At 42.7% G+C, this 23,373-nt stretch overlaps 1 protein-coding gene across 5 annotated transcripts in view; it reads left to right on the top strand.

Moving 5' to 3' along the window:
• Positions 1 to 21,493, top strand: part of LOC120452216 (RNA-binding protein 208) — a 56,796-nt gene extending 35,303 nt beyond the window's left edge. For 2 of the 5 annotated variants that reach the window (XM_039636342.2, XM_039636338.1), the window contains exons 3-9: positions 5,673 to 5,760; positions 8,295 to 8,370; positions 8,723 to 8,819; positions 13,297 to 13,486; positions 13,643 to 14,035; positions 14,938 to 15,091; positions 17,418 to 21,493. In XM_039636342.2, coding sequence (XP_039492276.1) covers positions 5,673 to 5,760; positions 8,295 to 8,370; positions 8,723 to 8,819; positions 13,297 to 13,486; positions 13,643 to 14,035; positions 14,938 to 15,091; positions 17,418 to 17,459 — 1,040 coding nt within the window. In that variant the 3' untranslated portion in view covers positions 17,460 to 21,493. Of the gene's footprint in view, positions 1 to 5,672; positions 5,761 to 8,294; positions 8,371 to 8,722; positions 8,820 to 13,296; positions 13,487 to 13,642; positions 14,036 to 14,937; positions 15,092 to 15,930 lie in introns of all 5 variants that reach the window. The other 3 variants (XM_039636341.2, XM_039636339.1, XM_039636340.1) reach the window with 2 other exon arrangements.
• The last annotated feature ends 1,880 nt before the right edge of the window (positions 21,494 to 23,373 follow it).

Raw genomic sequence — 23,373 nt, 5'->3', positions numbered from 1 at the left:
GGTCGGCACTTAAAGTCAAGCACTCCGCACAGTCAGCACTAAAAAGGACTCGAGTTGGAGGTCCTCTGATAAGAGAGTCGGCAATTGCTGGGGTTGCTGATGATTCCGGTGGTTGGGTGGTGGAACTGGGTTTTTGTGGCCCCGGGGGCAGCAACCCTTTTGCCGCATTTGCGTTTGCCTTTGCTTCTGTCATGTTTTGTTTTTAATAGTTACTGAATCTCATTAGAATTTAGATGAGTCTTAATGAGTCATTGTTTTACACGTTAGACGAGCGCAGAAGACGCCGACGCCGCCGCCGGTGGCAACACAAACAACAATACGACGGTAGTGCACTGCTCCCAAAAGTTTGCAAAGCCAGTCACGAAAAACATGAAAAGGTGGCGAATTTCCGCGCAAATTTTACTTAGAACACCCGCGAAAACACAGAAACAAAGTCACAGGAAAAGCGAGTCACAACACAATGAAATTTTCATTTGATCTGCGCGACGCGACGACTTGATGAGGCAGCACCACCCAAGCCACCCACTCTCCTTTTTTCCAAAGCAATGATGTTGCTACCTGAATTATGCAGAGAAAAAAATACTTGAAGCTTATACCTTTATAACTTTTAAACAACTCCTACTCTCTGTTTATGTAGGAAATAAGTTATTCAACATTTTTAGAGAAGCTCCTTTCATTTCTGAATTTTCATGATTGTGCTGAATATGTAACTCCTTTATTTTCTCAGTGCTCTTACACAATACAAGCGACTGGGACTCATTTAAGTGGCAACTTAAATGCCACGCACACTTGCGGAAATGATGCTGACTACGAGAGCTCGGTTATCAAAGATTCGTGGCGAGAATGGGCACAAAATGGTGGCAAAGGATTGCGGCCTGCCAGCTTGTGGTAATCAGCATTAAAAATCAGCATTATCATCGGCAAGTCTAATGGCGTCAAAAGAGACAGCGGGCTGGAAGTTCGCAATCCTTAAAGTGACTGGCGTTTCATTAGCGAGTCAAGTTGATTGGCTTTCGAGTTGGGAGTTGGCTTTCGAGTTGCAAGTTTGCTGCACAAACAGGCGCTTGCAGCTGCAACGTCGAGGACGTAATCAAGATGAAATTAAAGCGCAAAGTTTGCTTTAAGTCGACTCGTGCAGTGGCCAACGCTAATTAGATTTTTTAGTTCCACTTAGCAGTTGGCCAGGGCCCACTGCTTTCGAGCTTTCTTTGCTCGCCATTTCATGCAAATGAATGAAATTAAAAGCACATTATACTTTATAATGCGCCCTGATTTGCCCCCCAAGCAAATTTAATTTAAAGATTTGCTGAGCCATCCCATACAAATGTATATGTATGTATAGATGTACACTTAGCAGAACTTGGACAGCCCCAAGATAACCGCAGTGCCAAATTGTGGGCATAAGTGACTCTCGAGAGCACATAAATGCGGCAGGGAGCCGAGCCCATTGATTGGGTTTTAGGGGACGGCCTTGATCAAAGTCATAAGTCAGCGGCATACAAATCTCCATGTAAATATCCTTTCACAGTTGAGTTGTCCTTTTCGGACATCCCGGGATGGCGCAGCACGTCTAAGCAACTGGATTATTAACATTTCAATATAATTTGTGGGCCTGCCTTCATATTCACAGGACGAAGGATGGGAATGGGGAATGGGGAAGGGCAGCCCTAACTTTTCCTGCTGACGTCTGGGAAAATTAACGCGCCTCAGGACTTTGATCCTTTTTTTATACATGTATATGTACACTACATGACAGAGAGAACCCGCTGCGTGTTTGGGCCCCGTATTTGCTTACATATTCATCAATTTTTGGGTTAAGTTGTGGGCGGGTATCCAGGGTATCCGGGTATGCGGGCATCCGGGTTGGGTTCATATGTATCTCAATGTGAATGTGAATGTGAATGTAAATGTGAATGGATGCTGGGGCGGCCAGCACGTTTTGCGGTTGTTGGCGTCAAATTGTTTTGCTTGTTTGGGGCTTTCACTGTCACAGCGGGATGATATCAGTGCGCAGTCGGTCAGCTGGTGGTTTTTTGACCGCCGGCTAAACGCTTTTAGCTTTAATGCACTGCCCACTTAGTTTTGGGCCAGTTCATAATTGCCATTACGCATACGCCGCGTGGTCGCTTACAAAGTGAATTGCGAAATGAGATTGCCGGGCCGGTCAATAAAACATTATGGTGGGGCCCACGGATCGATGCGACTGGGACACATACATCTTGGCAAGGCCGTGGGCAGAAACTCCTCGCTCCCTGGGGGCTGATCAACCAGCCAGTCAGCCAGTCAGCCATCCAGCAAGGCAGCCAACCACATCCTGGTTGAGGCCGGAATCGTGTCCTCGATGGGGTTGCGTGTAATTAAGCGCTGCAGCTTATGTAAGACAAACAGGAAATAAGGTTTAGCACAAACGCATAAATAACAACGGCAAATCAGTAAAGCAAGGCGGCAGCAGGCAGTGGGTAACATAAATAAAGGCATACAAACAATGAAAGCGGATAACATAAAATTTACAACAACTAAAGCCAACAAAACAGGAGCAGCCCAAGCAGCCAAGTCAAGTAAAAGTGGATAGTTATGCACTGGGAGAAATAAATATAAGATCTATTCACCAAATCATACAATGAATTAAGATTTTCATACATCGGCTTTCTGGGCAAAGAAGTTAAACGCTAATGAAGCTAATCAAACTGCGAAAGACATTTTTATCAGTGTTCCAATGGCGCACACACACATGGCCGCTGGTATACGCCCTGAGTAGCTTCCGTCTTTAATCAAATGGCAAAAAGGAGGTGTGGCAGGAGGCACTGCTGACACACTTAGTCCAAAGGCGACTCCCAGTCCCCGCCAGCTGAATCACCTGGCTGACGACGATGTTAACGCTATCGCCCAGAAAGTCAGGGAGGTTGATAGGTGAAGTGAGGCAGGGCAGTCAGGTGAACGGAAAGGGACAGGTGCGTCCTCGGCAAATATACAAAACACTTGTAACTGCCGTGCAGCTAGCAAGGATTTATGATTAATTTATGGGCACGTGTGTGAAAGACAACGGCAACGACAACGGCAACGACAGTGGGCGACTGTAACGATGGCAAAAACTTAATTAACTCATTACATACGCACCGTTTTAATCAGCAAACGAGTCGAGCAAAGAAATGAAAAGCTGCCATCGCGCCTGACATGCTGACACCGAAGGCGGCTGACAGCTTGGGGGCGTGGCAGTGGCAGTGGGAGGCCAAGAACTGCCAATCGAGCCCGCGGCTCAGTGCAAATTTAAAGCGGCCCTTTGACTGCAATTAGTGGCTGCCACGTTTGTCTGTCTCACACACATGCACATTCACACACACACAGCACACGGCGAACGTATCTCACGGATACGGGCGAGTGCTACGTTACGTTACGTTACGTTATGTTACATACACTTGGCAAGTGGCGTGCCAGTGTTTTTGCGCCTTTTTGGCCAACCACGCGAAAGCATTTCACCTTTTGAGCCAGCCGTGTGCAAAGGGCCACGATTGATTTACAATAACCCCAACTACTAGAGCCGAGTCAAGTCGCCTCAATGTACTAAGCCGCGCTCGGCGTCGCCACTGCGATTACAATGGGCTCATTAACGGTGGCGTATACGCAATTCGCAATTAAATAAAAAGTGGCCACGCACACACAAACGCAAGCACTGCGCGAAAACGCTGTATGATTTGATCGCTTTTAGAAGAGTTACTTTAAAATGTTAGAAGGGTTTTAAAACCTTTGCCCTCTTTTTGTTCCAACGACAACTGATTAAACATAATTTGAGCAATTTCTCTCAGTGCTCCCTGCTTGGTATATTTGTACACGTGAACACGCAGAGATTTACTCGTTTGGTTTGTGTTTTTAAAAGGCCAACAGGCCGCAGTCAGAACGAATCAACTTATTCAGCCCGCCCAGTAAACCGCGCCTTAACGTTTTCACCATCAGTTCCGCTGGCTCTGGGAAATTCCTTTTAATATTTATTTAACACAAAAGCCTTCCGCATTTCGCATTTTGCCTTCGCTGCGGCCGCCGCGTCGACGACGTTGCCGTTAATTTTTCGCTTTGCTTTTCATTTTCGCAAAATTACCGGAAATGTTAATTTCTGCACGTGCAGCAGACAAGGCCGTTGGGTGGTGGGCGTTGGGCGTTGGGCGGTGGGCGTTGGGTGATGGGTGGGCCACGCCCAGCGGCGTTGTCAGCCTCGAATGTTGTCGTCGTCGCAGTCGCAGTCGCAGTCATCAGTGGGCCCCAGCTGAATAGTGCTAATTATTTAGGGTAAGAATTCACAGTGTGTGTGTGTGTTTTGTGTTTGTACAAATGGGAAGGGGCGTTGTTGGGCTGACCCCCGAAAAAAATGCCACCGTTGCATTGGCCCTTAACCCATTACCACCCCACGTGCGTCGCCTTTCGCCAAGTCTTGGCTGCAAGTTTCGGATCTGAGCGCTGAGCTGGGCTCAACCAAACTGAGCTGACACAAGAGCGCACGAAGGACAACGGCAACGACAACGACAACGACAACGAGCACCACCAGAACCACCAGGACTTGCTAAGCCACCCAGTAGTAAACCCACTCAGCCTTTGGATTTGCCATTCGCCTACTTTCCTTCGCATTCGCGACTTTTTTCTGTGCCAAAGAGACAAAGCACACAAAAATAATAATAAATGATTGCGATTCGTGCTAGTGTGCGTGTGTTTGCTTTGCATGTGAGCTTCTTATTGTATAAGCGTACACTCTAAACTATCTTCTTCTGCATTCGATAGCAAAAGAAATCCTCAACAAATTTATGGAATATCTTTATAAGGATGTGAGATATTTAATATCTTTTGGCATATTTATTCCTTGAATTAATCCATGCAGTTTTCTTTGAAATAAATATAATCTATAAGAGATCGTAAAAAGTTGTTCAATGCCCAAAGTTTCTTGTCTGCTAGATCCTTAAGCTCTCTGCAGTGAATGGTGGTTGGCAGGCGGATAGGTGGTTGTTGGGTGGTGGGTGGTGGGTGGTGGCACCACCCACTGCACTTGTGTTTGTGCAGCCTGCATGACAGCGAATGGCTTTGAGTTTGTGCATGTGTACACGATGTTTGGCCTGATGATGGGGCCAGAAGATTCGAGCGTGGAAAGTTTACTTAGATGAATGGGTTAATTAGTATTAATGGGTACGTTCTTCGGGGCAGGGGCGAGTGGGCGTGGCAGCATAAGAGATACACACAGTGGGCAAAAAGTTTTCCGCGACGCATCTGAAAAACTAATACAGCGTGGGTGGCCGTGGCAACTCGGCAACTTTTGTCATCATTTTCGCCCAGCCATTTGAACCCATCAATCTGCGCGGCTCCTTTGTGATTTCAATTAACTTATCTCTGCTTATGCAGCATAAAATTATACATGAGAAAGTTCTGCTTCTTAGAGATTTTTGCGTACGTTCTTTTTTTTATGAATATGCATTAAAGTGAAGCGTCAGCGTTGGCAATAAATTGCGAAATAAAAGCGCATGACTTGAGTTTCTCTTTTGATTTGCGTTTTTATCTGGTGCATATTTTGTGCGATTCACGATGCGCCAACGGCAGCCAACCCTTTTACCAAAAAGTCCCAGTGAAAATCTGTGAAAATCTGCGTAAAAAACCCGATACTCAACTTGACACACTCTCCCACTCTTTTTTTGCAGAACAATTCCACATCTTTGTCGGCGACTTGAGCTCAGAAATTGAAACTCAGCAATTGCGCGAAGCATTCACACCATTCGGCGAAATCTCGTAAGTATTAAAATGCAAATTTTCCATTTGCCAGTTAACTTGGAATTGCCTTTTTCCCATTTTCCCAATTCTGCAGCTTTTATTTCGCCTTTTCCCCCTTTTCTTTTTTTTGTGCGACAATTTCTCTGTCACACATTCTCTGATTATTGGCAGGCGCGTGTGGAGGAGGCTCACAATTCGCAACTCGCTACTCTATAAAAAATTCATAACTGAATGGCAAAAAAAATGAATTTATGCAAATGCCACTTTGGCCGAACTCTTTTTCGCTGTCTGTAAGTGTCGCCTCGAAGAGCCAGTTGAGAGAGATGGAGAGTGAGGCAAAAAGTCGGGGCATTCAAATATTTAAGTTGCTATTTTTCGGCATGAAAAGGCAAAGTCACTAGCCACCCACAACCACTTACCACCCATGACCCGCAATCCACCTCCTCTCCCGTGGCAACGACAGCATCAAAAACTTGGCTTAATTAACTTCTGTTTAATCGCAAAGTTTCGAGTCAAAATGTTAGTCCGTCTCCTGGGAAGAGCTGCTCCTCCTCTGTGTCCTCCTCCACCTCCTCTTCCGCCCACAAAGGGAGGCCCTGCGGCGGCTTATCAAAAATTACGCCTAAGTATTTGATTTTCGGATTTGCCGCTTGTTTGAACCGCGAAACGAAGGATTCAGTCAGCCGGTCTGTCTATCAGCAATCTGCTCTGCTCATCTACCAGCCGATGGCCAATTTAAATTTTAATAATTACAAAATCATTCTAATGACTCTGGCCTTGATTTTGGGTTAAGGGGTTCTCTGATTCGCTAACGAGCTGGTCATGTCTTTCATCAAATGCTCTCGAAAGTGTCGTGTAGCATCAGTTAAATATGATATTTTGGGAGGTGTCTAGAAGTAGGCAATAATATTTATAATAATTCGAATTCCGAGTAAGCCCGCTTATTGCATGCTCTTGGGCACCTTTAAATAGAACAAACACAACACATTTACAAGCTAACCTCAGTCAGGAATAGAAAAGCGATACCACTCCAATCACCACGCCTGTTGACAACCGTATCGATGGCTACGCATTTCAGTGCCATTGAACAATCGTTTGGCACCTTTGTGATAGCTATCGCTGACATCATTATCGCCGATACTCCTCCAAAAACTCAACCCACATCGCCAGCTGATTATCCTCGCAGGATGTTGGAGGAAGAGGAGCTGAGTTGGTATGGGACCGGCTTAAAGAACTTTATTTCTTATGGCTTATACTTGGGACCCGGACCCGAACCCGAACCCGGAGCCGGAGTCGATCTGCTAGCCAACATGTCAAAACGCTTAACGCACAAAGTCGCCGGGATTCGGTCGTGCGGCTCCCAAGGATCAAGATGTCCCCTCTCCGGCTGTCAAAACTTTTATGCGTGCCTGGCGTTGTTTGCCCTTTTTTTTGGCTTTGTTTTTCTGGGTTTTTTTTTTCGCTTTGCGGCGCATTGTTGCCCGGCTTGGTGTTGCCTGGTTTTGGCATTATATTCTTTTTTTTTTTTTTTTGGTCGGAGGTCCCAGCGCATTTTGTTTCGTTTTGTTAAATGCGCGGCGCGTGTGAATATTTAATAAGACCTGGCAACAAGCCCCCAGAAGCCAAAGCCCACAGCCCAGAGCCCAAAACAAAAGTCAAAGCTCGGCCAAAATGCCCGACGGGTTCGTTCGCTAGCTGGGCGTTTTACTTATAATAATCATAAAAGAAAAAAAAAAAAAGTTGCCGGCCAGCGTCGCCAACTTCGCCGCCGCTGTGGTTTATGCTTCATAAATGAAAAGTAAACTGCCGGACCGGGGGTAATTGCCAAAGTTTCCTGGCAGCCCGCTTTAGTGCGGTGTCGAGGCCCCAATTGTCCAAATGAGAAGTCGTACAGCCGCTGGGGGAAATCAATTTGGAACCCCCACCGCCCACCGAAGTCGGAAGTTGGCCAATTGGCACAAGTGTGCCGGGTCACTAGTGTAAGTGACCAAAACGAGCAGGTCCTTTTATCCCGCAACTGTAATGAGCGCAGTTCGATTTCGCAAAAGGGAAACCTAAAGATTGGGGGAGCAAATCACGGTTCGGAAGGCAGAAATTCATCAAAAACTTTATCGTTATCTTAAAGCCCAGCGATGAGATGACCGTGCTGGCTTCTTGGCCGCTCAAAGCCGAACGCTTTCCTTCGCAAACTGCAAGATAAATAAAAAGTTTCCAGCATGAGGTCAGATTTCTAATTTCCGAATTACAAGAAGCCACGCCCACTCCAACGCCCACGCCCACGCCGGCAAACACAGACTGAATATATTTGTATTTTGTACTCGAACGGAAATATTTGAACACGTCGGCCAGCCGGAGACGCAGGCGGAGTTCTCGAGAGATGTCTTTATTAGGAATTTGCATAAATTTTAAAGTTTGCCAGGACTTCCGTTCGGCTGAAATGCAGAGGCAGACTCCCCTGCACAGAAATATATATATTTAAGACTTAGTGAACTCGGTTTTTGGCACTTTAATGTTTACATTTCGTGTTATTTTCCCTCTTTTATTTTTTGCAGCGACTGTCGCGTGGTGCGCGATCCACAAACCTTGAAGTCGAAGGGCTATGGCTTTGTGTCCTTCATCAAGAAATCGGTAAGAGCCGCCAGTGGCATTAGCATATTTAAGTGCATATTTATGCAGTCGTGCGCAGGCTCTTTATTTTGAATTCGACAATGCACGCGCACAAAAATATATTAAAATATTACAAAAAAAATTACACAAATAATGGTGAAGAAATCTCATGTAGATTTTTTATTATTTATAAAAACATGACTAAGACTTTTCGCTTTAATTTACCTACTTCTTTACATAGATTTCTTTATGAACCCCTGAGTTTAAGATTACTTTGAAAAAATCTTATTTATTTGATTGAGATTTCTCACCGTGTCCTCCTTACTGCGAATCTGCTTCTGACCGTGTCTCTGTCTTCATTATCGCCCCGCAGGAAGCCGAAAGCGCCATTACGGCCATGAATGGCCAGTGGCTTGGCTCCCGCTCAATTCGCACGAATTGGGCCACACGGAAACCGCCGGCGAGTAAAGGTAAGGAAATCATGAGTGTCACTCCACTCGGCAGGCCAACAAAGTTTCCGGTGTGCGTACACCCCGGACTTTCGACTACGGACTACGGACTTGGGACCCCGGACTCGAACTCGAACACAAACTGAAACTCGAACCGAAACGCCGGGTCGAACTGAGAGCCAGACGACGCGTCGTTCTTATTACAGGAAATTATGGCAATGAATGCCAAAGGTAGGGCGACACAGGCACAATGCCAGGGCCAAATGTGATGCTGGGAAATGGCTGGGAAAATCGGGGGAAAAGACGACGGAAAACCGCTTGCTATTTATAAACGTCGCACAAAATTTTCTGCCAGATTATGTTTTCTTAATATTTTTGTCCTTTCTGAACCGCACGCGTTTAATTTCCGTAATGGCCTGTACCCAATTTGGTTTTAACTTTTTCAATTAGTCGACCCCAAAATAAGTATAGGCGCTACTAAGCAAGACAAAAAACCAAAACAAACAAAAAAAAAAAAAAACCCCATTCAATTAGGCCCGGCAAATCAATTTTCATTTGGGACCAGCGACACGCCCCCCAATTTATGGCCACGGATCGTTGTCAACCGCACAGAACTTGCCAGGACCTTAACCGTAACTATATCCTTAGGCCGGGGCGTAATCATTATTAACAGCGGACAAACATGCGCGGGGTTGCCCCACCCTTTTCGACTTTCATAAATCAAAACTTAACGCATATTTGCATGTTTTAACATAATTTTTATTTGTTAGACATACATACGCCGTGAGTGGCGGAGAGTCGGAGGGAATCAGATAAATAAATTTTGCCAACACGAAACTATTATCATAAAAGACCTCCCACACACACACACACACACACACACACACAAGGCAAACAGGGTTACACAACGAATATTTGGGGGAAAATAGTTGGAGTCAAGGTGGAATTTATCGTGCAAAGGCCCGAAAACTGTTGAAGGGTTCGGAAAATGTAAAGGAAAAGGAAGAGAAGAGCGGGCGGGACTTTCCCGAATATAATATTTTCCCTTTGCATTTATATTGTTGTCATAAAAAACGCCTATGAAAGCTTAAGCGTATTTTTATTGGTCTCATTGTTTATTTGACTCTGTCACGGTTTTGTCTGCTCCTCGCTATCTATTTGCTGCTCTATGGGGGTGAAGTGGAGTAAAGCTAAATTACCGAGCGGTTGTTTGGGTAGTTGAGGGGATGCCCCCTGTAATACAAGTTATTATTAGCAATTTGACAGCGAAATAATTTTGATTTTTTGATCGCCTCGATGGGCTGAGTCGACAGAAGAATTGAGAGTAGCATACGCGATACACAATCGCTAAAGGCTTTTTATGTCCCGCTCACATATGCAAGGGTTGAATGAAGAAAATGTTATATGGATGTATGGGTATAGGTTTTTATGGTCCGCCTAGCGACTGCTGGCGAAACTTTACGATTTGTAGCACTCAACTCATTTCGCATTTGGCATTCGCATTACTTCATGTTTTACGCAGCCACTTTGCCCAATTCTTTTGGCAATCCCATCCAGTTGGCCCGGCATTTTTATGTTTTAAGCAGGCTGCACATTTCACGTCCAACCGTCCGTTCGTCCGCCTGTTCGCGTTTAGTGGGCCACTCATGTGTCTGCCCCATTGTTGCTAAAGATTTACGATCCGGCGCAATTGCGCATTTTACAGTTGTGACAATTTTGGCGACGCTTTGCAATTTCATCCTGGCTAAGAGTTTCTCAACCCCTTCCCCCACCCCTTTTCTACCTACACTGAGTTTACAACAAACGCATTTGCCGCGAACCTTTTTTATGGCCCTGCCTTGCGAGAAAAAAAAAAAAGGGAAAGTTGCCGCAAAGTTTTTACCTTTGTCAAACAAGACCCAAGACTCTATTCCGCTGCATGCCCATAAATAAGAACCGAAATACCTGCAAGCTCATTATGGTAATAACTTAATTAACCAGAAACAATATGCCGACGACAAAAGACGACTGCGCTGTCGTATGACAAATTTCTTTGCCCAAACTATTTGGCTTTTGACCCGGCTGTGTGTGGCCGTGGGTGTGGGTGGTAGTTTATTGGCCAACTGGCAGGAAAATATTTGCAAAAGTTGGAGTTACGTGAACTCGTTACCGGCAGTCGCCAGTTGACGCAATAAATCAACATTTTATGCAGAGTTGCGCACAATTAAGTAAAAGTTTAAATGCCTCAATGCGTTCGAGCAGGGGACCGAAATATAGATAAGTTAAGTATATTTGCTTAAAGTAGCAGAAGGTGAACCTTGCCTTTAAGCGGTAATACTTGATATGAATTATTTCAAATATCGATTAAGTATTTCTTTTTGGTGGAAACCAAAGTGCGTTCCAATTAGCATACTGCCACGCCCATGCCAGACGCCCCTTGGCAGCACCCTAAAAAAAATAAAAAACGAGAATTTCCATGCATATTAATTACTTTTGAATGTGCTCAAGTGCTTGCCACGTCCTCCAGGCTCGTGTTGTTTTTGCCGGCGTGTAAAAATGTGAATTATTTATGTTAATGATTCGGTGATTATTTCATGATTTAGTTTTACATGCCTATAATTGCTCATTAAAATTTCAAATAGCCGGCAGCAGAAATGGGAGCACCTGCCGGCTCGCCGTTGGCACTCGCATTTTGGCTATTTTGGTCCCATAATGGCCATTGCACTGAGCAGACTCCAATTATTTGTGTCTGCCCCACGACGCCCACGGATTGAAAATGCGAAATTGGGAAATTGGGCAATGGGGGGGGGGGGGGGGGGGGGAAATGGGAATGCACATGGTCTGTCGTAGACAAAAATGTGCGATAATTATGGCCATGCTGGCGCTGAAAGTGCTTTAATTTGCTGCAGACATGAAACTTGGCCAAGTTAACTCCACGCCAAGGCACCGGTCACGAGGCTCGTTGACTGAAGTTTTTCAAAATTTAATTACACCTATTTAAAAGCGTAAAAAAGAAATTAGAGAAAACAAAAAGTGGAAATAGTACGAAACGAAATGCAGGCGCACACAAACACACAGCCAAGTGCAAATTAGTGAAACATGACGCTCTAAAGTATGCAATGTTTCGTATACTGAGTGCCCACTGAGAACAATTGGAAGTCACTTTTCAATCTCATAGAGCAATATTTCCCAGATAAAGCGTAAAGAAACAAGCTGCGCTAGCTCATTAAATATTTAAAATAAAATGTTTAAATACCTACACAGAGAAGAGTTAATTTTTTCCAGTGCTCTTGCTCTGATTTGCGTGTGTGTGCGTGGCCAAAGCGCATACGATTTTGAAAGTATTTGCGAGCTTGTTAGTTTTCCATGTTTTTCGGCTGCACCCTCGCCTTGGAGCTGTGATTGTTGTTGTTGTTGTTGTGCGGTGGCGTGTGTGTGCAGCAATCCTGTTGCATGTCATTGAGCCATATTTTTGTGTGTTTCTTCGGCATGTTCGCTGCGCAGTCGAAGGCAACACAAAAAACCAGTCGCTAACACATACACACACACACACACAACATCCTGCAATGGCATTTTGAGTGGTCGAAATGGAGGGAGTTGGCCAGCAGTTGCCCTGCCATTAACAGACCATGTTAAGTAGGCCTGGATCCCGAAGGTCCTTGCAACAAGCTCTCCACTCGCAAACACAGCTCCATATCCAAATGCCAAACCCTTCGATCTGTGCGAGTGTCCTTAGGGCTATAGTCCCTATATGGTCACAATAGAATGCGTGGAAATCGCAACGAAAAACTAAACAAAGACATAAACACGCAAGGCAGGCATTATTTTTAAAAGTGCAAATTTAGTTTTAACCTCAAAGGAAGTAATTAGTGTAGCTTTTGCATACAAATACGTGCATTCATGGCGCATACGGAACAACAATCAGGGCAACGACAACGACAACGACAATGTGGGGTTGTTTCATACCATTACAATACATATGTATATATGTACATATATACAGGGCGTACAGTGAGTGCAAAAAGCATGGCGACAATAAAACGGCATACGAAAAATGTATATCCACAAAATACGTATAATAAAAAATGCAATAACAACCGCAACAATTTTAAATATGCACCGGCAACAACAAGAAGGCAACGATAAATGGTGTTGCAGCACCGCCCCCTTAAGCCCACACTCACACACATGGACTCACACACACGCATTCGCCGAGTGTAGCACATGCATATAGGAACCGCACACACACAAGCATATTGACTAAGTGCATGCGGTTATTTTAATTACCAAAACGTTGCCGAGGCTGCTCTTTCGTTGCGTTGCTGCCGTTGTTGCGGGTAAATCCGTTAATTAATTTGAATATTAATCATGCAGCTGGCGAATAAAAAACCGACTCGTACAGAAAAAACCAGCCTTCCATAAATTGTCGTTCGAGGTGGCAACATTAAAACCAGATCCATCATACCCAACACACGACGAGTAACACCTTGCAACGCCATTTCTCCATTTCTACCCGCAGAGAACATCAAGCCGTTGACCTTCGACGAGGTCTACAATCAGAGCAGTCCCTCCAATTGCACCGTTTACGTGGGCGGCGTCAACAGCGCCCTCACCGCCCTCAGCGAGGAGGTCCTGCAGAAGACCTTTGCCCCCTACGGCGCGATACAGGAGATCCGCGTCTTCAAGGACAAGGGATACGCTTTCGTGCGGTAAGTCCAGTCTGCTTAATACGCAAGAAATTTCCTCTTTTAAGTGTTTCATCATTATCATGCTTTTATTTTCAAAAACATATTTTAAACAATTATCATTTAATTTAAGTTTTTCCGTAGCAATATCTTATTAATTTTCTCGCATTTCTCCAACAGCTTCTCCACCAAGGAGGCAGCCACCCACGCCATCGTGGGCGTGCACAACACAGAGATCAACGCCCAGCCGGTGAAGTGTTCGTGGGGCAAGGAGAGTGGTGACCCCAACAATGCGCAGACCATCGCCACCCAGGCGCTGAACAGTGCCGCCGCCGCTGCCGCCGGCTTCCCGTACGGTGTGGGCGCGGCCGCCGCCGCCGCCGCCTACGGACAACAGTTGGCCGCCACGGGCTGCTGGTACTCGCCCACGCCCACCTATCCGGCATCCTCGGCCACGGCCGCAGCGGTGACCCCGGCGGCGGCCAGTGCAGCCGCCGTGCAGAACCAGTTCCTGCAGGGCATCCAGGGCTATCACTTTGGCCAGTACGGCGGCTATCAGCAGGGATACATGGGGTGAGTGCGAGTGGTGGAAGGTTGGGGATTGGGATTAGGGGCTCAATAGGGGTGGCATCCATTGTCATATGAATTTGCGCGCGATAATTTTATTGGCTGATTCCATGCCCCGTAAAGTTCCATGGAGAGAAACAAATAACATGTTGTGATACCAAATAAATTTAAAAATTCGCATAAATTAAGGTTTATAGTGGCGATTCAAACTAATCGCGCAATCTTTCATTCCAAATAATTTGCTCAGCCAGAGATTTATCTATGAAAGTGCGCATATTTTCTCTGCGTGCGCGGATGCAAATCCAAAAGCTGCCCGTTCCATCTGTGTACTTTGTGCAATGATTGAACCGCCACCAGGGATTGGGAAAAAAACAACAACAACAAGAACAGTAAGAGCCACGGAGACGACACCAACAGCAACAACGACAACATGACGGATGGGTGAATTCATTTGCTAATTGCGAAAGTTTTTCATTTGCACCCTCCTCGGTCTGCGGCCGTATGAAATACATTTCCGCGCTCGCGTCCGTCGGGCTGTCAACATAACGTGCTATTTGCATCGCAGTCGCGTAAATTTTGTTTTCCGCCGCCCCGCCCCCCCAACTTGCCGCCCTTTTGGTTGCGAATCCCTTTGCCATCCGGCGACTACGCTACCCGCGATAATTGTGGCGCACACCACGCTCCGGGGACTTTAACCAGCGGATCAGCAAGTGCAGCAGCTCTGCACTGTGAGAAAATGTTGTGGAACCTCAATGATGAAGAAATATTTACTTAACTTTAAGCTTTCACTAAGAACTCTCTATGGACTCTAGAACTTATTTCTAAGAGGGAATAACCTTACTGGAACTGATCTATTTACCATTTCTCTGCGTGTACTCATGTTTGCAAACTACCAACTCTCGTTGCAGCATGGGAGTGCAGATTCCGGCCACCTGGCAAGGCGTCACCCAGGCGCAGATCTCACCTGCCCAGCAGCTGGCAACGGGCGTGGCCGGCACCGCCATTCCGCAGGCCGCCGGCGTGGTGGCCTATCCGATACAGCAGTTCCAAGTGAGCCCCCAGGTAGGTGCCTCCCACTCAGATACAGATACATGAAACAGATACACACATAGATACACTCGTTGCCCGCCCGACACACTGAAACATTTTTCGTGCATCTCTAGTACGTTTGTTGAAAGTTCTGAATGTGTTCTGGATGCCATTGTAGTTCGCTCGGTTTAATTCGATACGATTCAACTCGATTCGATTCGACTCGATTCGATTCGGTGCGATTGAATTCGATGCGATTCGATGGGATTCGTTCGGTTCGTTAGGGTGTGCGATGGGTTGTTTGCTCGGCAGCTGTGTGTGCACTCGAAATGCGTACATATTTCTGGCTGCTATCAAAATATACCATCGCCATTCGAATGCCTTTGCCTGCTAATGTTATTCTTTTGCATTTGAATATCGAATGTGGACAGAGACAATTGTAATCTGTCAATATGCATGCATGCTTTTGATGAAACAACATAATACCAAATATAGGAGAGGGTGTAAAACAATTGAACACAAAGTATATTGAATATTAAAATAAACATTTGGATAATAAATATTAGAGCCGTTTGTAGTGAAATATGTATAGTACTGTATTTTGCATGTATTGCTTAGTAATCTTGCCATAAACCATTTGTGGCACTAGTGCTATCTATTTTACGTGTAATATATATATTTGCCAATTAGCCTGTACGCTTTATTTGTTTATCTCGTGATCACGAATATTTCAAACAATTTCTTAGAATTATTTATGCATCTGAAATTTGTGTGTTGTATTGAGAAATAAGCCACGTTTTTGCATTACAATTACTTTTATTCCGTCTACTACTTTTTTCCAATTCTTACTAACACCCATATTATTTTTTAAGGTTTATCCTCTACTCTTGCAGGCACAGTAAACGCCAAAAGCCAAAAAAAACCGAAAATCCAAGCAAAATTTTTAAGTACAGCCGCAATTTTCTGAGCAGAAACAAAACCAAACTGAGCTGTAAATAAAATGCGAAGCGCAGAACACACAAATTACAAAACAATTGATGGCATCTTGAAGTTTGGCGATTTTAGAGAGCTGCACCCCAGAAACAAAAAGCAAGCGCGAATGCAAAATCCGAAATCCCACACCCACATAAATATATATCTTTATATATATATAAAACTAGAGCATAATTATCTGTCAACGCCCGTTGAAAAAGCTTCGGCGGAAGCAAACAATTATTATGTATATGCAAACAAAAAAAAAAAAAAAAAGAAAATGAAAATGAAAAGAAAGCGAGCATATTTTTAACCCTAGTTGCTTACACCACGACACACACAAACACACCTCGAACCACATATTTAATGCTTTATGTAATTGTGTTGGAGCACGGCGCGTATAAAAAAAAAAAACAACAACAATTATTAATTTAATAAGGCAGCGGGAGAAATTGCGGGCCACGATTACAATTTGGTCGAAGGAAAACATAAATCGAGTGGGTTGTTGCAGCCTAAATCAAACATAGTCGCAGCATTAAATTAAAATAAACATAATTAAAAATGCGTTAAAATTAATTACGCGCACACAGGCAGGCCGGCACATGTATTCAAGCAAATATGTATGTGTGTGCGTGTATGCAAACAATCCTTAACCCCCCATCATCCCTCCTCTCACAGCAGGATCCGCATCATTTTGCATTGCCTACTTTTGTGCGCAGTTTGGTTTTAGCTTAGCACAGACACACACTTGTACACTACCTTCACGGGGCGAGTGAAAGTCGTTTCTCATTCATCCAACTTTTGCACACTATCAATTGATTAGTGTGTGAAATTAAAATGGTAAAATAGAAAGAAAATTTGAGGAAGCGCAACTTTCACTCACCCGCACACACTTAGCACTAGTGCCTATAAACTATGATAGATGATACTGCTTAGAAATAACTGCCAGTTATCGGGCCAAGTGCAGTTGATTGGCCAACTAGCTCGTCATGTCCTGCTATCATTTCCTATATAGAATGCAACTGAAAGTTCACGCACTCACACCGATTTGTGATCGATCAGCAATCGAAAGACAGGTTCCTACACACGCACACTCACACGGTCTCACCAGCACTCGCAGTTTGAAGTATCTGAATATATAAAATAATCATTAAAAAAAAGTACAGGAACGTCCAGCCCAGCCAGCCCAGACCAGTCCATAAATTGCTTAAAAGTTCACAACCTAATTCATTATGACTTTTCGCTTCACTTTCAACAAGCGCTTCAGGAGAGCCATGTACAAAGCAGCCGCAAAAATGTTTCAAACTCCCTCCAAAACAACTTACTCTTGAAAACACGCCAGTACTAATCCATGTTTGTACATGTTACGTTTATGGTTTTATTTCAGTTGCCAGATGAGGAGTGGCTAGCTGCAAATTTGTTGTGTTAGTTCTCTGTTGTTTAGGCCAAACGAAAGCGATAAGGAAACCCAAAGCAAACCAAGTCAAATCAAATCAAATCAAACCAAACAAAACCAAACCAAACCAAACCAAACCAAACCAAACCGAAACCAAAACGAAACCAAAACCGAACCGATAACCAAACAGAATATCCAAGTAGCTAAAAATATGTATGTGGTATGAGTACGAGTAAAATATATAGAGAAAGAGAGATAGAGAGAGCAGAACTCCCCTAAACAAGTAAAATATATTGAAAACAATCAAAGTATGCCATCGAATGATATTAATTGATATTAGCTAATCGAGCATAGCCGTAATAAAGTAGATATTATCGCCTAATCATATAAGCCAATAAACACACACTTGCAGCCCAAAAACCGAGACAGCTGCGCAGGACATAGGACAAGATATCCCAAAGGCAAGCATTAATCAACTTAAAGACAACACGACACACTCACACAAAAAGCTATAGGGATCGAGATTACATAGCATAACATGAATGTGAAACATAAGAATAGTCATATGGTAAATACAACTAAAAGTGTAGAGTATATTAATGTAAAGTGGTAAAGTGTAGTCTTAGAGTTGGTTGATAAGTACATAGAGTATACAGCATATGCATTAAACAAACATGCTTATATAACATATATATATATATATATATTTATACATATATATATATACAAGCCGTATAGAAAACACTCACACAGAAACATGCATACACTCACACGGTGTTTTACATATAGAGAAGAAAAACTAGATGCGAGCAACGTATGGTAAATGATATTTATTGTTTATTGTGTTGTGTGCGTTGGATGATAAATCACAAATAGATGTTCAAAATGAAAACCAATTAAAGCGATGACAACAAGAACAACAGGCAGAAATCCCAAGTACTAGAAATAGCAATACGCATACGTAACGTAATCGCAATCGCATTCGCATTCGCATCGTATCGCCATACGTATCGGACAATTAAGCTGCAAAGGACGACAGGACGAAGGGACGAAAGGACGAGGCTTGATTTGCATTTGACACGCCCCAATCCCCAGTGAATTGCAGCGTGGAATTTGTTATGTCATTTTTTAGTGGAATTTTTGCATCAAACGCAGCCGAGCATTTAGTTACACACACGGGTGTGGCCCTAGCACCATTAAATGTCTATCGATAATAACCACACACAAACACACACGGACACAAATACCAAATACGGATGTGTATCCGTTGGATGCGCTCACTCAGTACGAATAGAAGGGTCGGGGATTTTAGCCAAGGATCTGAGGATCAGCAGGACACACACACAGTCCCATGGGGCAATCGTACTGTATATTTAAATGTTTTTAGCACTAGAATCTAGAGAAACTACGAGGCGCATGGCATGCGACTTAGATGTAGATGTGATTTTAAAGTGGTCGGGATTGGGCCGGATTAATAATGCAAGCAGAGTGAAGCTGACAAATGCATTTTTTGTTGTTATTTTATTTTCTAGAATTTTGTTAAGTATAACGAAAATGCGAGAACAGAAAAATTTTGAAATGTTGTTGACCAAACGAAAAATAAAATAATCTTAAAAAAACAGTTTTGCAGAAAACCAAAATTTGGCTAGGAAAACAAAGAAATTAAAAAACATTTATAAGTGAACAAGTTTATAGTTAAGACAAAAAAAAAACCCAAAAAAAAAAATATTATCGGTTTGTTTGTTAATGTTTGCGCTACATATCAGTAAAGAGTTAAAATGGGTAGTTGGCACGTAGAAATAGTGAAGAGTTGGAAACTAAATAAGAATTAACTGTGGATGGTAAAAAGCATAAAAGAAGCTGACAAAGACGACGAACTAAATAATATACAAATATAAAAGATAAATGAAAAGCATTAAAATATATTAATAACAGCTGTAACTGTATGTATTTATGTTGTGTAACTATAAACTGTGCTAAGTCATTTATATACGTCTATATATATATATATATGAACATATACAAAGTATTTATACACATGGCAGCCCACGTCACATATACAGCAGAGAGGTACTAATCCTGGCAGAAGGATTTGCCCATCCCAAAAACAGAAATAAAAACAAAAGCCAGGGCACTACAAGGATACTGTGTAGTGTGTGCACTATATTGCCGGATGATGATGATTATTATTATTATTATTCATCGACTCAGGTTCTGTTCCGATCATAGTCCGTTTCCACCATTAGTCAAGCGTAATTCAATTCCGAGTCCTTCGCTTTGAGTTACTAATTCGGTTTGGGTTCAAAGCCAACTACACACTGAAACGATTGCAGTTATTAACCATAAACTACAATTACCAATTAGTCAATTCAAAGTGTAATTAACTGGAGTGCTGAAACAGGAGCAGTTAGCGAAATTTACCACACACGCAACGCGAAAAGCAACAGCATGCGATGCAAATGGAAGCACATAGCATAAATTAAACTAAACGGGGGGAGAACAAATTTTAACGAGATCCAATTGCAGCAACGCGAAACCGAAAATCAATCAAATAAAAGTATTATCTAAGCTACAAACAATTATATATATTTACATGCTGGCAGACCCTTCAACGTGAATGGCACTGCATACTAGTATTCCCAGTTCTGAGTATGTGTGTGTGTTTTCGTAAGTTTAATTACACACCAGCAAGGATATGGCAGGAGAATATGATTTGCAAATGCAAATACAATTCAGAAATATTATAGTAAACGTACTAGCCACGATAGCCGTTGGAACCAAATCAAATTCAGCATCTACTGAGCAGGCAAACAGGATATTTTTGTGCAATAAACCAGGCGAAAGGAATGAAGGGCATGTTATGCAATTAAAATTACACTAATATTGTAAACAAATCAAATGCAAATGTAGAAAAAAATCAAACGATGAGCAAACAACCAAAAGCTGCTAACAAAACAAACATCAAAAGGAAAACAAAAGCTAAAACCAAAAAAGTTTTGAAAGCCATTCGACACAAGGACAGAACACACTCACAGATACAGATACAGATACAAATACAGATACAAATACAGATACAAATACAGATACAGATACAAACTCAAACATAGATATCGATATTATACGAACAATATATATATATATATACATATATATATACAGACGTAAAATATGATAAGTAAATAGCAAATAACTAAAGTAAACAAAGTATAGATATCGACTGCAGTATTGCAAATATTTTGTAGAAATTTAAGCATGTTTGAGTGTGTTTTAGGACAAGGAAAACACAAAGGCGTAGGGCAAACAGGATGAAAAAATCGAGAACATTGTAGCGGAATAAAAGGGCCGAAAACATAAGCAAACAACCAAAACAACCAAACCAAACAAAACAAGAACAAGAACAAAGCCGAAAATTGAAAACCTAATGCATAAGCTAAGTATTAAATATACACTAAAACAGAAATATATATACAATTTAAATACGGCATCACCAGTCACACAGACATACACACATAAAAACGGCATTTGCATAAGAAAACACACACAAGTGAAACAACGTAACGAATATTAAAAGAGTTAATCAAATTAAGCATAACAAGAAATTCAAAAGAAAAATATTTATAGTTGAAAACAAAACAAACAAATAAAAAAAAAAAAACGGGCAATTTGGTTGCGTATTTGTATACCAACGCGCCAAAGAAACCCAAATAACCCGGCAGCAAAATGCAAGCAAAATATTTTACAACAATGTCAGCGCAGCGTGGAGGTCACCACCTCATCGAGATGGTCTCGCAGCAGAGGTGACCCCGACCGGTTGGGGGAAGGTTTTAGAGCTAGACGCTGGATGGCCATAAGAGGCGAAATGCATAGAGAAATTATACTTAGGTGACAGCAAACAAGAGATAAAAAACAAACACAAAAATAACACAGAAACAAGAGTGTAATAACAGGCGAGATGGAAAACAAAGAACAACTGCAACATAGAAATGATGAAAATAAGTAAATATACCGAATAAACAACAAAAATTATATTATGTATACATAAATATATTGAAAGAAAACAAATAAAAACGAACAAAAAAATTTTGTAAAAATAAAACATCTGGCCTGCGTTCTTATTTCTTAGAGAATAATTCAGCAAAGATTTGTTTTTGAGTTTATTATTAAATTTATAGTTTCTATATTATTTTGAAAATCAATGTTTCCAACATATAGCATATTTCACTTATTTAAAGCCCACGTTTGAGCTATCGGTTTGCAGAGCACTTTGTACTGCCATAAAATTCAGTCGAAATGATTTTGCATTATGTTGTTATTCTGCCTTATGATCTCTGCATATGGCAGTTTCCCTGGCTGGTTGCTCATTTCCCCCGAGGCTTTTGCTGTTGTTTTTCATCTTCCCTGCTTTTCTGCCCCGTCGAGGAGCGCTGCTTTTCCATTTACACAGGTGACATGAAGAAGACGTTCTGCTACTTATGCGTATGCCTCACAGGTGAGTTCGTTAAAAACATTTATGTCCCGGATGGGGCACACACACACACACACAGAGGGATTCGTGGCAGCTGCTTCGCAGTTGGGCCGCCAAGGATGGATTGGCATAACAAAGGCAAAGGACAACACGTGCAACAATAACAAATCAAAAATTTACAAAAACAGAACAACGACAAAATGCTGAAGGGAATGTGAAAAACTGCGGAAAGGGATGGCGGAAAATGCAAAGCGGAGAAAAATGTTTAAAACATATTTTTGCGCCAATTCTTTTTGTTGTTTGCTCTTCCTTTTTTTTTTTTTTTTTTTTTTGGATGTCGCGACTGCTGGCTCTTGTTTCACATTTTTGCCGCAGGTTAAAACCAGCAGACTCACACTCACGCACACGAGCCCCCATTTATATTTATTGCGTGCGTGTGAGTGTGTCTATTATCACAAAGATTTCACACACACACACACACACAGACAAGGACGCTGAGATGGCTGCATTTTTAAGCAACATATGCGTTACTTTCACTTTCGCCCGACTTGCGTGTGTGTGTGAGCTCGCAGAAAGTAATGGCGCTATGTTTGATTTGCATTGCAAATCGGCGTAATTTTGCAAAATGTCTTCCTATAAGAGAAACAATATGTTTTATTTACTTACATTTGACTTTGATTTCACTGTGTCATCCGCAACCCTCGTCCTGTATTCCTTTCGCTGGCGTGCAAATGTTGGCCCAAGTTGCCTTTGTCTAAAAAAATACATGAGCATAAAAAGTGAAATCCAAGCCATTGCTTATTTCAAGTTGGCTCAGGATGTAAATGGTGGCGAAGGGAAGAATAGATTGTTTTACTAGGAAATGCTGTGTACATACGGATAAGTACATTTCGCTGGCAAAGTTTTTCCATGGATATATTTAGACTCGTACGAAAAATAGCAGCTGTATTTTAGAAGCGCTCTGCTTATTTGCCGACTTGAATTAGGAAATAATATTGCTTAAATTCTGGCAAATTGCGGCTAACCGTGGAAAGATGAGAGCGTAGGCAGCATCAATAAACAGAAACAAGTATTGTATATAAGAAGGATATCGGTAACATAGCTGGATTTTCAAGCATAGAAATCTATACAAGTGTAAAGCTAGCGCATATTATGAATATGAGGTTACAAGCTCGGTTGCGAAATGCCACAGCTTAGCCTTCCACGCCTCTCGAAGGCATGTTTAGTTAATAATTCCCATGGCTGAAAGCCTGTCGCCTCCACTAAGACGACACGGCAGCAAGAAGCATTTTCTGCATAACAGGATATTTGCAGAATATAAAGAATGTATCAGCAGCAGCTGCAGTCGGTTGGCAGGACGAGGGGGGGAGGAAGGGCTCAAGAGGACGTGCAGCTGTGCGACGGAAACCGGAAATGCGCAAATAGCAGGGCACTGAGGATTTTTACGCTCAGCACGATTCCGCACGGCATTGGAGCTGTGGC

This window comes from Drosophila santomea, chromosome 3R, assembly GCF_016746245.2.
Source record: "Drosophila santomea strain STO CAGO 1482 chromosome 3R, Prin_Dsan_1.1, whole genome shotgun sequence".
NCBI lineage: Eukaryota > Metazoa > Arthropoda > Insecta > Diptera > Drosophilidae > Drosophila > Drosophila santomea.
This window is presented reverse-complemented; position numbering and strand designations above follow the sequence as displayed.